This window comes from Mobula hypostoma, chromosome 5, assembly GCF_963921235.1.
Source record: "Mobula hypostoma chromosome 5, sMobHyp1.1, whole genome shotgun sequence".
In the NCBI taxonomy this organism is placed as follows: Eukaryota; Metazoa; Chordata; class Chondrichthyes; order Myliobatiformes; family Myliobatidae; genus Mobula; species Mobula hypostoma.
In genome coordinates, this window is record NC_086101.1 from 33,831,967 (window position 1) to 33,846,676 (window position 14,710).

The 14,710-nt window shown below is 49.3% G+C and overlaps 1 protein-coding gene across 4 annotated transcripts in view; it reads right to left on the reverse strand.

Annotated features, from left to right (window-relative positions):
* The window catches only part of LOC134346743 (collagen alpha-6(IV) chain-like), a 182,010-nt gene that overhangs the window by 65,611 nt on the left and 101,689 nt on the right, over positions 1-14,710 (reverse strand). For all 4 annotated transcript variants that reach the window (XM_063048336.1, XM_063048335.1, XM_063048337.1 and 1 more), the window contains exons 12-22: positions 12,822-12,863; positions 10,388-10,477; positions 8,531-8,584; positions 8,298-8,360; positions 8,160-8,204; positions 7,414-7,467; positions 6,676-6,739; positions 5,441-5,551; positions 3,895-4,050; positions 3,722-3,793; positions 703-857 (exon numbers count right to left, since the gene is read on the reverse strand). In XM_063048336.1, coding sequence (XP_062904406.1) covers positions 703-857; positions 3,722-3,793; positions 3,895-4,050; positions 5,441-5,551; positions 6,676-6,739; positions 7,414-7,467; positions 8,160-8,204; positions 8,298-8,360; positions 8,531-8,584; positions 10,388-10,477; positions 12,822-12,863 — 906 coding nt within the window. The remainder of the gene's footprint in view (positions 1-702; positions 858-3,721; positions 3,794-3,894; positions 4,051-5,440; positions 5,552-6,675; positions 6,740-7,413; positions 7,468-8,159; positions 8,205-8,297; positions 8,361-8,530; positions 8,585-10,387; positions 10,478-12,821; positions 12,864-14,710) is intronic.

A 14,710-nucleotide genomic window follows, 5' to 3' on the forward strand; every position in this document is an offset into this window, starting at 1 on the left:
ATGACCCCTTACCCTGTGCATGATCCCTGTCACCCCGTGACCAAACCCTGTCTGTGACCCCTTACCCTGTGCATGATCCCTGTCACCCCATGACCAAACTCTGTCTGTGACCCCGTACCCTGTGCATGATCCCTGCCACCCCATGACCAAACCCTGTCCGTGACCCCTTACCCTGTGCATGATCCCTGCCACCCCATGACCAAACCCTGTCCGTGACCCCTTACCCTGTGCATGATCCCTGTCACCCCATGACCAAACCCTGTCCGTGACCCCTTACCCTGTGCATGATCCCTGCCACCCCATGACCAAACCCTGTCTGTGACCCCTGACCCTGTGCATGATCCCTGTCACCCCGTGACCAAACTCTGTCTGTGACCCCGTACCCTGTGCATGGTCCCTGCCCTCCCATGACCAAACCCTGTCCGTGACCCCTTACCCTGTGCATGATCTCTGTCACCCCATGACCAAACCCTGTCCGTGACCCCTTACCCTGTGCATGGTCCCTGCCACCCCATGACCAAACGCTGTCCGTGACCCCTGACCCTGTGCATGATCTCTGTCACCCCATGACCAAACCCTGTCCGTGACCCCTTACCCTGTGCATGATCCCTGCCACCCCATGACCAAACCCTGTCCGTGACCCCTGACCCTGTGCATGGTCTCTGCCACCCCGCACCCCCCCCCCCATCTGGTGATACTTACAGAAACTCCGGGAATTCCGCCCAGTCCTGGAGTTCCTTCATCTCCCAGGGGACCTGTGGTTCCATATATCCCGGGAATTCCAGGAAACCCGATGAGACCAGGATGTCCAGGTGGCGCAACGTCCCTGGTTGTGCAGGCACAGAGTCCAGCTTCTCCTGCGGAAGAGAGCGGGCTGGTGGGATGGAAGGGCTTGTGCAGACTGAAAGAGGAAGAGCTTCCTGGCCCTCAGTCTGAGGGGCTGATGAGGCCCACAGTGGAATGGACCTCCTGGTCTTTGGTCTGAGGGTGCATGGGGGGTCAATGGCCTTCACGGGAAGGAACCCCTGCTGCTCCCACCCCGAGATGAACCACTCTGGGGCACCATAGACTCCATGGTTGGAGGGTAAGGACTGAAGTCAGGGAATAAAGGGTCAGGATGTTAACCATGGATTCAAAGTGCTAGGGACTAGTGTCTACCTCCAGCGGCCTGACTGGACTCCCATCCCTGGAACACCCCGACCCAAAGTCCTGGCTTCAGGCCTGGAACAGAGTGTGGAGCAGAGTTATGGGGCCTGAGGTGAAGGAGATGGACACTGCAGTTTGAGAGGAAGAAGCATAACACACATGTATCTGTATTGCAATGGAATAAAGGATATTACAAGAGCTTGCCCAGGTGGATTGGAGGAGGATATTGGCGGGGACAACGACAGTGCAGAGATGGCTGAAGTTTCTGGGAATAGTTCACAAGGCGCAGGATGGATATATCCCACAGAGGAAGAAGTTCTCAAATGGCAGGGGTAGGCAACCATGGCTGACAAAGGAAGTTAAGGGCTGCATAAAAGCCAAGGAAAGGGCATATAAGGTAGCAAAAGTGAGTGAGAAGTTTTTAAAATCCAACAAAAGGCTATAAGAAGGGAAAAGTTGAAATATGAGGGCAAACTAGCCAATAATATAAAGCAGGATACCAAAAGTTTTTGCAGTTGTATAAAGAATAAAAGGGAGGTGAGAGTCGATATTGGACCACTGGAAAATGATGCTGGTGAGGTAGTAATGGGGGACAAAGAAATGGCAGACAAACTTAATGGGTACTTTGCATCTGTCTTCACTGTGAGAGGACATTAACAGTGTGCCAGAGGTCCATAAGTGTCAGGGAGCAGGAGTGAGTGCCATTGCTATTTCAAAGGAAAAAGTGCTAGGCAAACTGAAGGGTCTTAAGGTGGATAAGTCATCTGGGTCAGATGGACTATATCCCAGAGTCCTGAAAGAGATCGCTGAAGAGATAATGGATGCATTGGTCATGATCTTTCAAGAATCACTTGATTCTGTCTTGGTCCCAGAGGACTGGAAAATTGCAAATGTCAATCCACTCTTTAAGAGGGAGGCAGGCAAAAGAAAGGAAATTATAGGCCAGTTAGCCTAACCTCAGTGGTTGGTAAAGTGTTGGAATCCATTATTAAGGATGAGGTTTCAAAGTACTTGGAGACTAATGATAAAATAAGTCAAAGTCAGCATGGTTTCTGTGAAGGGAAATCTTGCCTGACAAATCTTTTAGAATTCTTTGAGGAACTAACAAGCAGGGTGGACAAAGGAGAGGCAGTGAATGTCACTTACTTGGATTTTCAGAAGGTGTTTGATAAGGTGCCACACAAAAGGCTGCTTAACAAGATAAAACCCTATGGTGTTACAGGAAAGATACTGGCATGGATAGCGGAATGGCTGACAGGCAGGAGGTAGTGAGTGGGAATAAAAGGGGCCTTTTTTGCTCGGCTGCTGGTGACTAGTGGTGTTCCTCAGGGACCAGTGGTTTTCACACTGTTTGTCAGTGATTTAGATAATGGAATTGGTGTCTTTGTGGCAAAGTTTGCGGATGATATGAAGATAGGTGGAGGGGTAGGTAGTGCTGAGGAAGCAATGTGATTGTAGCAGGACTTAGACAAATTGGAAGGATGGACAAAAACATGGCAGATGGAATACAGTGTTAGGAAATGTATGACAATGCATTTTGGTGAAAGGAACACTAGTGCGGACTATTATCTAAATGGGGTGAAGGTTCAAATATTAGAGGTACAGAGGGACTTAGGGGTCTTCGTGCAAGACACCCAGCAGGTTAATTTACAGGTTGAGTCTGTGGTAAAGAAGGTAAATGCAATTTTGGCATTTATTTCAAGGGGAATTGAGTATAAAAGCAAGGAGATAATGCTGAGCCTTTATAAGACACTAGTCAGGTCACACTTAGAGTATTGTCAACAGTTTTGGGACCAATATCCCAGAAAGGATGTGTTGTCATTGGAGAGAATCCAGAGGATGATTCTGGGAATATGAGGAGCATTTGGCAGCTTTGGGCCTGTACTGACTGGAATTTAGAAGAATGCAGGGGGATCTCACTGAAATCTACCAAACGTTGAAAGGACTAGATAGGGTGGATGTTGAGAGGATGTTTCCTATGGTGGGGGTATCCAGAACTAGAGGGAACAGCCTCTAAATTGAGGGGAGACCCTTTAGAACAGAGGTGAAGAGGATTTTTTTTAGTGAGAGTAGCAAATCTGTGGAATGCCCTGTCACAGACTGCGATGGAGGCCAAGTCTGTGGGTCTATTTAAGGTGGAAGTTGATAGTTTCCTGATTGGCCAGGGCAGCAAAGGATATGGCAAGAAGGCAGGTGTATGTGGTGGAGTGGGATCCGGGATCAGCCATGATGGAATGGAGGAGTAGACTCAATGGGCTGAATGGCCTATTTCTGCTCCTATGTCTTATGGTCTTACCACCCACAGAGAGCAGCGGTTCTGGGATTGTAGCCCTTGGAGACGGGTATCTGTGGTCATCGCCCTTGGACACCGGTGAATCTGGGGTGGTGTCCCTTGTAAGCACAGAACTGGGGTCAGCTGAGGAGGTTAATGGAAGGAATTCAGTTTGGCTTATATTTGAGTAGATAAGGAGAAGCTGCAGATCAAAGGCTTCTCTGCTGTGTGGGAGCTGCCCGTTCAGGGGACACTGAATATTTTGTCTGAAGGGGCCCCCTGACACATTTTGCCCCAGCTTACCTTTGTTTCCACTTGGCCCCCTCTGACCAGGGTAGCCCTGGTCTCCTGGTTCCCCGGGATCCCCAATCAGCTCTGGTGAGGAAATCAGAGAAAGGATTTTTGTTGTAAACGCGGGACAGTTCAGTTTTTGCTGTAAATTTTCTGAGGCTGCTGTGAACAGGACAGTGACTGACCTGGAGAGGACGCTGGACCTGGGCGACCAGGTAAGCCCGGAGGTCCCGGAGCACCTAGAAACCCTGGGTATCCGGGCAGGACAGCCGGCTCTCCCCTGTCCCCTTTGTATCCTTTAAATCCTCGGAACCCTGGTGTCCCTGGAACTCCGGGGCGGCCTACGGATGATGACAAGAACATTGGGAACACAAGAGGCAGATGAAGTTGAGCATTCACTTCCCACACCCTCTGTTAAGTATCGAGTATAACAAGCAGACATGAACAGTTCTGGAGACCAACTTCCCCCCTTTTTCCTCTGAGATTCCCCTTTGTTCCCAGTTTGGAAACTTCTAAAGAACTTTAAACCACATATTTAAAAACAGTTTATGATGACAAAATTACATTGAGCTTTCAGATAGTTCCTGGTGCCTTTGAGGGTGAGGAGAGAATATCGATCTATCCAAGCTGAGGTGGAACACACACAAAATGGTGGAGGGATGGAGGGAAATGAACAGTCAAACAGTCCTGATGAAGGGTCTCGACTTGGTATGTCGGCTGTACATTTCCCTCCATGGATGCTGTCTGAACCGTTGAGTTCCTCCAGCGTTTTGTACGTGGTGCTGCAGATTTCCAGAAGCTTGGATGTCCAGGGCAAGGTGGGCTTTGCTGTGTTAAATCGATGTTAATCATTACCCCCGGATGTCCCATTCAGTGGTATCTCAGCTCTGTAGCTGGGGTTTGTGCAGCAGATCAGTTACACAGGTATATAACAATTACAGCACGGAAATAGGCCATCTCGGCCCTTCTAGTCCGTGCCGAAATGTTCTCCGCTCCTACCCCTTCTGTTAGATCGCTCTCAGCTGTGACCTAAACCATCTCAATTAACTTAAAGTTGAATTCAAAAGCAAAATAAAACTGTTGTCATTTTTGTCCAAAAAAGAATAAAGTCCATTGGGCAAATTAGACAGTGAAGGGGTCAGTGAGAAAGAAAGGGAAAGAGAGAGGGGTAGAGAGAGGAAGAAAGAGAGGAAGAGAGAGGGAGGGAGTAACTGTGAGGAATAGAGTGATGGTGGGATAACAACAGAGAGTGCGGTGGAGATAGAGCGAGAGAGAGTGAGAGCAAGTGAGAATGGATGAGAGGAAATGGGGGAGAGAAGGAGAAAGAGAAAATCAGGAGAGAAAGAATAGCAGTGGGCGGGAAGGCCAGAAAGGGAAATGGAAGGAAAGGAAGGAGAGAAAATAAAAGAGAATATAAGGTGGGAGGAGAGAAAGGGTGAATGCATATGCAAGTGAGGGAGAGGGATAGAGAGGGGAGGAGAGAGAGGAGAGAGAGAGGGAGTAGGGAAAAGGGTGGAGGGAGAGAGAGTGAGAGATATCGGGGAGAGGAAACAAAGAATGAAGAGAAACACAAAATATTTTATTTTGCTACTGTCTAAATTTTATCATAAGCAAACAAGAACTAAGCCCTGGTCAACAGTTTAGTGGTGCAGGGGTTAGAATGGGGGCTGACACCACGCCACAGCCCAGGGTCCTAGAGTATTAGCTCAGGTCTAAAGGCAACTTCCTCACCTCGATAGTAGCTGGTGTCACCAGGAGGACCCTGGGGCCCCTGAGGCCCTGTGGGTCCTACGTCTCCCCACTCTCCTCGATCTCCTGCTGGACCCTGCTGACCCTTCGGACCTTGAGACAGGAACAGAAACGTGACTGAGCGAGTCTCCCATGGAGATCATGGCCAACATGCGTAGAGCATAAACAACATCCCTAAGCAACTTCTTGGACCTTCTGGGTCCTCCACACAAGAACAACCCCGGAGGTTGGTAACCTTCATGCTACTGTGGAGCCAGTCATTTGAAAACACGTCTCAAAAATGCTGCAGAGAGGTGAATGGGAGCTCCTGAGACTCACCTCCACGGGTTCACACTGGAGTGGAAGCAGACCAACTACCTGAATGTCTGTAAAAAAATGCAACTGATAGTCTGGTCTCCACAGTGAGAGGAATTGAGTATGGGATAGAGGTGCCTTGCAGGAGCCCTCGTGTGTCAACAGCTTGAGGAATGAGTTACACACACAAAGTTCTGGAGGAACTCAGCAGGTCAGACACCATCTATGGAAGGGAATAAACAATCAATGCTTTGGGCCGAGACCCTTCATTGGGACTGGCAGTCCTGATGGAAAGTCTCAGCCCAAAACGTCAACTGTTGATTCCATTCAATAGATGCTGCCTGACCTGTTGAGTTCCTCCAGCATTTTGTGTGTGTGTTACTCTGGATTTCTTGCATCTGCAGAATTTTTGAGGAGTGGATGTTGTTCTGATCTCCTGATCTCAGGAGGGACGTTCTGCTATGGAGGGGGATCACTGATTCTGGGGACAATGGGCCAATGTATGAAGAGAGAGTGGGCCAGATGGGCCCCAATTTACAAATGAGAGGGTGCCCCAATGAAGCTCATGCTGACCTGACGTGACTGGGCAGACAGGATGCAGGAAAGTTGTTCCCAATGATCGAGTCAGCGTCCAAGGATATGGGCTGGGCTGTTTTGGGGCCGTGGAGAACTTTCTGCACCCGGTGAAAACTCCAGCACAGGAGGCAATGGGAGAACAGATACTGGAGGTTCAGCACAGCTCTTAGGGCTAGAAGGATAATCAGGTGGAGGAGGGAGCTGGAACAGAAGGCTGAACCCTGATGACCAGCCAAGATTATAGTCTGAGAGGCCAAATGGTCTGTTCCTGTATTCTGGTGTGTAACTTTGTTGTCTTGTGATCTCTTCACACATTATACGTTTTCCCCATCTGAAATTCAGCCTACCTTTGGGAATGAGTCCGTCAAAAATGCTGGTCTTGCCAGGGAGACCTGGGTCTCCTCGTTCACCCTGAAGGAGAGAGGAGGCAGAGAGTGAGGGTGGGAGGCACTGGACACCACTACCCAACCCTGGACTAGACCCCTAGCAAACACCCGGCCAGTTCCAGGACCACCCCACAATAACCAAGGAATCTCAACTGGGGAGGGGTTGCCGTTCAATCTTGGGAGCTCATAGGAGAACCCACTGGGGGGAGGGAGTCAGAAGGATAGAGTGAGAGGTGTTGGGGTAGGGCAGGTTGATGCATTTACGGTCAACACATTTGGGCTGGGCAGTCTCACTTCCCCTAGACACCAACACCCCATTACACGTCCCCACACTCCTCAACCCACACTTCCCCCATATCATCCCATCCCCCACCTAAGCACCCCCCCACACACCTCACCCCGCACAACCCCATCATCCCCCTCTATACCTCCCATCCTGTACCTACTCATCCCCACTACCCTACACACCTCCCAAATCCTCCACCTTCCTCCCCCATCTCCCTGCTTCCACAACCGCCTCCCACACACCAACTGCGCCACGCTCCATGACTGCAGACCGCCACACGGGCGGTGTGGACACCAAGCAATGAGGTCTGGCAGTGGATTTACTGGTGGAAATGCTACACAGCATGATCCCACACCTTGCTCACATCACCCTGTGCATTGGCGCTACAAGCTCGGAATAAGGAAGAGGAATACCTTCAGTCCAGGCCAGCCAGGAAATCCTGGAATACCGGGGTTGCCTGGAGGACCCTGGTCACAGAAACAGCCACAGGTCAGTTGTACACCAGTCATACACAGACTATGGAGACTACTCAGAAGTTTATAAGATTATGAGAGGCATAGCTAGAGTAGATGGCCAGTAACTTTATCCCAGGTTGACACATTTGAGGAAAAAAGGGTTAAGTTCAAAGGCGATGTGAGGGGCACGCGTTTTACACAGAGAGTGGTGGGTACCTGGGATGTGCTGCCAGGGGTGGAGGTGGAGGCAGATACAACGGAGGTATTTAAGAGTCTCTTATATAGCCAGGTGAATATGCAGGGATGGAGGGACATGGACCATGTGCAGGCAGAATGGATTAGTTTAAATAGCTCAGTTGAGTTGGCACAACACTGCGGACCAAAGGGCCAGTTCTGTGTGTAAAAAAAACCGGAAAGCAATGCCTGGTGAATCAGACATAGAAATGTCAAGGGTGTGGAATTGCTCCATCAGTAATTATTTTTGAGAAAGAAAACTGTTCTGACAAGCTGCATCTTCTGGTCTCCGACAGTTCTGCCAAAGTTCCAGGACGTTTCATAAGTGCAAAATAAAGTTTGTGTGACCACCCGAGAGACAGAGAGAGAGAGAGAGAGAGAGAGAAAGAAAGTGTGTGTGTGTCCATGTGTGTCCATGTCTGTGTGGATTTGGTAACCCAGAGGGTTTCCCACATAGATCTGATACTCACTAATGTCCCATCACGACCTGGAGATCCATCCAAACCACTGGTGCCCTGGAATCACACAGAAAAGTCAGAACTTCACATCTGTGGCTAATGTGGATTTGGAAAAGTGCCTATTGGACTCCATGTCAGGTAGCACCTTACCCTTGGTCCTGGTAACCCCATCACTCCCGTTTCCCCTTTCTCGCCCTTTGGACCTGGATCTCCCTGAACAAAACAATGAAGCAGACATGATTAATCTTCAACAGGAGGAGGTCCTGGCCCTCCTACAGCCCAGACCTACTCCACAGAGTCTGAGAGCTGGGAAGCCACTTGTCCAGTGCACAGACTCTGCATTTCACTTTGACCAGTCCATGGTATTGGAAATACAAACTCACCAGCCTCCCGGGACTTCCAACTTCTCCCTCAGACCCTGGGTCTCCTCTTTCACCCTGAAGAAGAAATGAGAGGTGGTTATAGATTTGTTGTCCAGGAACCTGAGATCTCTCTCTCTCTCTCTAGAAATGAGTGTCTGTTGGGGCTGAGAACGAGTTCTGGAGAAGGGTAGCAATGACCTGATTCAGGACCCCCGTTTAAAGTCTCATATCCCTCCTCCCTTCCCAATGTTTCAATTGGGATCTAGGTGCCAACACTATTAATGAATTTGCCTGTGTTACCATAACGATAGGAGACAACGCCACAGGATCCACCCTGGACGTCAGACAACGTTTGGGTAAGAAACATTATAGCAAGTGCCCGTAGGTGAACCAGTTTTATACAGTACATCAGAGCCAGATTGCGGGAGTGTACCGCAACAACAAATATATAGAAAATAGAACAGTGCAGCCACCTTTTAACCTACTGTAAGACCAACCTAACCCTTCCTTTCTACATAGCCCTCCATATTTCTATCATCCTTCAGCCTATCTTTCTCAAATATCCCTCATGTATCTGCCTCCACTACCAACGCTGGCAGGGTGTTCCACATGCCTACCACTCTCTGTGTCAAAAATATTACCTCTGACATCCTCCTGTACACCTTCCTCTAACCACCTTAAAATTATGCCCCTGGTATTAGCAATTTCCACTCTGAAATACCACCAGTTGTTATGTCTTGAAATGGACTCCAACATTCCATTTGCCTTCCTTACTAACGACTCAACCTGCAAGTTAAACTTCAGGGAATCCTGTACTAGGTCTCCCAAGTCCTTTTGCACCTCCAATTTCTGAATTTTCCCCCTGTTGAAAAAGTAGTCTATTCCTTCTAGTAAAATGCCTACATTGTATTCCATCTGCCACTTCTTTGCCCATTCTCATAATCTGTCCAAGTCCTTCTTCAGACTTACTGCTTCCTTCCATCCAACTTTGGATCATCTGCAAACCTGGACACAAAACCAACAATTTTGTCATCCAGATCATTAACATACTACAGTATAACTTGAAAAGAAGTGGTCCCAACACTGACCCCTGCAGAACACCACTGTTCACCGGACCCTTTTATTCCCACTCTTTTCCGCTTGGCATTCAGGCAATCTTCTAATTCATGCTAGTATCTTCCCTGTAATACCATGGACTCCCACTTTGTCTAGCAGCCTCCTGTGCAGCACCTTGTCAAAGGCCTTCTGAAAATACCAGTAAAGAACACCCACTGACTCTCCTCTCTCTAACCTGTCTGCTATTTCCTCAAAGAATTCCAAATGATTTGCCAGGCAAGATTTCCCCTGAAGGAAGCCACACTGACTTGAACCTATTTTATCCTGTGCCTCCAAGTACCCTGGAACTTCATCCTTAACGATAGACTGAGACGTTTTGCCAACCACTGAAGTCAGGCAAACGGGCCTATAATATTCTGCCTTTTGCCTCCCTCCCTTCTTGAAGAGTGGAGTGACATTTGCCATTTTCCTGTCTTCTGAAACCATTCCAGAATCTGGTGATACCACTTCCACCAGTGAAAGGCAAGAGTAGGGAAATCTCTGCTACTCAACAGGTGTGTGTCTCATACACCTCATTGGCGGGGTGCAGGGGGGTGGACGCACAGGGGGCCTCAGTTTAATGCCTACCTGAAAACTGGTAAAAACAACAGTGTAACGGTCCCTCAGTACTGCCCCTCCCACAAATGCCAAGGAGTCAGGTCACCAGGCTGGGTGGACTAGGTTGCATGAGGCTCCCTCATTCCCACTATCACCCTTTCACCACCCCTGGCCACGGGTCAGTCCCACCTGATCAAGGTGATAGCTCCCAGGTCGCGAGCTTACCTTTTCTCCAGCGTTTCCTTTCAAGTAGGTAGTTCTTGGAGTTCCTGAGGTTGCCCGGGTTCCAGGATTTCCCGGAAGTCCTGGATCACCCTGTGGTCAAAGATGGAAACCAACAGCATGACATAGAGATCGGATTCCCAAAACCCAGTCTCCTCACTCACTGCCTCCCAGGAGTCCACTGCCTGGACTTCTGATATCAAACAACCCCAGAGCATGTTTGCTATGCAATCCACATATCAACAACACGGTAATCCACGGTCCCTGCTAACTTTGACAGCGGTCTGAGTGTGAGAGAGAGAATGACAGAAAGAGAATAAAGGAGAGGGATGGTGAAATAGAGGGGTGGAGAGGGAAAGAGAAAAATGTGGTTAGGCAGGATGGAGAGAGAGAGAAGGAGAGAGAGAGAGAGAGAGAAGGGGAGGGAGAGAGAGACAAAGAAAGGGAGCTGGTGAGGATATCAACTGAGAGAGAGAGAGAAAGAGAGAGGGGTACAGAGAAACTGGTATACAGAAAGAGAGAAAGACAAGGAGAAAGAAAGAGAGGGAAAGAAATCAGAATGAGAGAGATGGGCAAACATTTTTCAGTAAACTGAGACCTCATGTTGTACAGGTGTCCCCTGCTTTTCGAACGTTCGCTTTACGAAACCTCACTGTTACGAAAGACCTACATTAGTTACCTGTTTTCGCTAACAGAAGGTGTTTTCACTGTTACGAAAAAAGGCAGCGTGTGAAAAGAAAAACAGCGCGCGCCCCGAGCAGCCGCTCTCCCCCGGATTCGGAATGGCATTCTAGCCGGCATTGCTTAAACACGTGCCTGTGAGCAGCCGTTTGCAAGATGAGTTCTTAGGTATTGGAAAAGCCTGAAAGAGCTCGTAAGGGTGTTACACTTAGCGTAAAACTAGACATAATGAAGCGTTTCGATCGTGGTGAACGAAGTAAGGACAAAGTGAGTTTGGCTTGTGGAAGTTGACGAAGATGATGCTGAAGAGGTTTTGGCATCCCATGACCAAGAACTGATAGATGAAGAGCTGATGCAATTGAAAGAGGCAAGGATAACAATCGAAACTGAACGCAGTAACGAAAGTGAAGTCGTCCAGAAACTGAACGTGAGGCAACTACGTGAGATTTTTGCTGCAATGATAAAGTACGACTTTAATTTTGAAAGGGTATGTCGGTTTAGGGCATATTTGCAGGATGGTTTGAGTCCTTACAAAGAACTGTATGATAGAAAAATGCATGAGGCTAAGCAGTCAAGCAAGCCTTCCATATCAGCCACAGCAGACGATGAACCTCAACCTTCAACATCGAGGCAGGCAGACATCGGAGAAGATGACCTGCCTGCCCTCATGGAAACAGATGACACCCCCGTGTCCCACCACCCCAGTGGTCCCGACCCCCGGGCCGCGTACAGATACCGATCCACGGAGAATGCAGCGGTAGCCGGGAGGCATCCAGCACATCTTTAAGAAAAAAGCCAAAATAAACAAACTAATTAATTAGGTGCCACCCGACACGTAAATGTCGGCCCAGATCAGAGGCGATTGCTGAGTGCGTCCCGGCTACCGCTGTACTCCTGCATGCTTCACGGTATCGGGTTGCTGCCCGGAGGGTGGGACCCACTGCACCACCCCAACCTGCGACGACTCAGCCTAACACATCATCATCAGTGTGCTCAATGTCTTCCCAATTCCCGTAAGTGATTCTACATTGTACATACATTATTTCTACTTTATATCGGCTGTGTATTTTTACGTGTTATTTGCTATGATTTGACAGCTTCATAGCTTAAAGGTTACTGGAGAGCGCTTGCGCCGTGTTTTTGCCGACAGCGCTTGCGTGAGATTTTCGCTACCGAGAACAGTGCAGCAATGATTGTGGAAAAGTATTTCTACTTTATATAGGCTGCGTCTTTATCATATCATTTCTGCTTTTACGATATGTTACTGTTATTTTAGGTTTTATGTGTTATTTGGCATGATTTGGTAGGTTATTTTTGGGTCTGCGAACGCTCACAAATTTTTCCCATATAAATAAATGGTAATTGCTTCTTCGCTTTATGACATTCCAGCTTATGAATTGTTCCACAGGAACGCTCTACCTTCAGATGGCGCGGGAAACCTGTACTGGATTTCATACCCTCTCTCTGACCCCTCACTCTCTGATTCTTCCCTCTCTCAGCTGCCTCACTCTTCGCCCTGCTCGCCCTCTCTCTGCCGCTCTGCACTTTATACGTCCCACTTCCCACCTCCCCCCACCCCTCCCGTCTCCAACCTCTGGCTATTTCCGCCCATCTCTCCCAGTCCAACGGTCAGTGAAGAGGGTGCAGGACTGAATGGGTGAAGGTCTGCGCTGAGCAGACTGACGGATGCGGGAGACCACGTCCTGTGTTTGCCACTCGACCCAGCTGCTGCCCCCACACCAGCACAATCACTCACCTTCTCCCCCTTCGGACCCTGGAAGCCGACCGCGTCGTTTCCCTGTGGAACAACCAGCATGAACAGCGTTAGTGTCACAGGCACCATTTCACAGCCCCAGCCACCCAAATGAGGCCCTGCCGGAACCCTGCGCATGTGTGCACAGAGCGATCCCAATAAATTTCGATGATCAGTCGTAGTGATGTGCAGTGCTCCAAAGAAACTCTTGCCCCCGCCTGCACCTGCTACCTCCACCAGCGTCAACTGCGACCGGCTGGCATAATGCTTCAGTGCTCACCGATCCGGGTTTAATTCCCTATTCTGCCTATAAGGAGTTTGTACGTTCTCGCCGTGACCGCGGGGGTCTCCACTGGGTGCTTTGGTCTGCTCCCACATTCCAAAGACTTACTGGTTAGTACATTTTGGCAGGCAATGTGGGTGCAGAAGTATGCTGACACACTTGTGGGCTGCCCCCAGCACATCCCCGGGCTGTGCTGGTCATTGATGCAAATGACTCATTTCACCATATGTTTCAATGCACACGTGCAAATAAAGCTAATCTTTTTTTAAAAACTTTTGTCCAACAGACCACTCACCACAAGCCTCCACTGTAGGGACAGAGGTGCGAGGAAGGAGAGCCGAGAGTGGGGGGACAGGTGAGGAGAGGCTCCCAGCTCTCTGACCACCCAGGCCTGGCCTGGGCTCCCTCTCACCCAGCACCCAGAGAGAAGTCTCTGACTAGGGGTGTGGGAGGTGGGGAGGTGAGGAGAGGCTCCCAGCTCTCTGACCACCCAGGCCCGGCCTGGGCTCCCTCTCACCCAGTACCCAGAGAGGAGCCTCTGACTAGGGGTGTGGGAGGTGGGGAGGAGGAACTTAGGCTTCAGACACACTGACGCAATGTCAAGGTTGCAAAGTCGAATGGGGAGAGGGCTTTTAACCCAGCGGGTTGCAACGATACGATGCCATTTTCGTGCAGGCTGCATGAGGACACGTGTCATTGCATGTCTGATGGGGCACGTTGGTTCTGCAGGGACCGTATGTGTGGTGGGAAGTATCTGGTGGGAGTTCTGTGACCTGATGCACTGGGACAACAAAAGTTAACACCATGCACCGCCCACACATGCAGAACTGGGGCACCTGTGCAGCACCAGAGCAGTTGATGATCATATAGTTCCCACTGAGTCGTAAAGGTGTGGGGTATGGTGGGAGGAGGCTGAGATGGTGGTTACCCAAGCGATCTCTGTGAGCTGGTGATGGAAGCTGCCAGCCCTTCGTTGACCAGCACTGATTGGTTTGGCTGAAATGGCCTCAATCTGTGGTATCCTGTGCACTCGTGAAGAGACTCAGGATAGGAGGGATAGCATAAAAGCAAAGATAACGTGTGGTCAGACTGTCAGGAAGGGTAGGCAGATGATAGGACAAAATTGCAGCCAGCAGAATGAGATTCAGTGCTCTAGGGATACAGAATCAAAAAGGGTGGCAAATGTAACACTCAAAGTGTCATATTTCAAAGCATGGAGTACAAGAGATAGCTGGATGGTCTTGTTGCAATATTACAGATTGTCAGGTATGATGTTGTGGATATCACTGAATCATGGCTGAAGGATGGTTGTAGTTGGGAGCTGAGTTTCCAAAGTTGTATCGGAGGGATAGGAAGGTAGGCAGAGGGGGTGGTGTGGCTCTGCTGGTAAAGAATGGTATCAATCAGTAGAAAGATGTGACATAGGATTGGAAGATGTTGAATCCTTGTGGGTTGAGTTAAGAAACTGCAAGGGCAAAAGGACCCTGATGGCAGTTATATGCAGGTCTCCCAACAGCAGCTGGGATGTGGACCACAGATTAGAACAGGAAATAGAAAAGGCATGTCAAAAGGGCAATGTTATGATAGTCATGGGAGATTTCACAGGTTG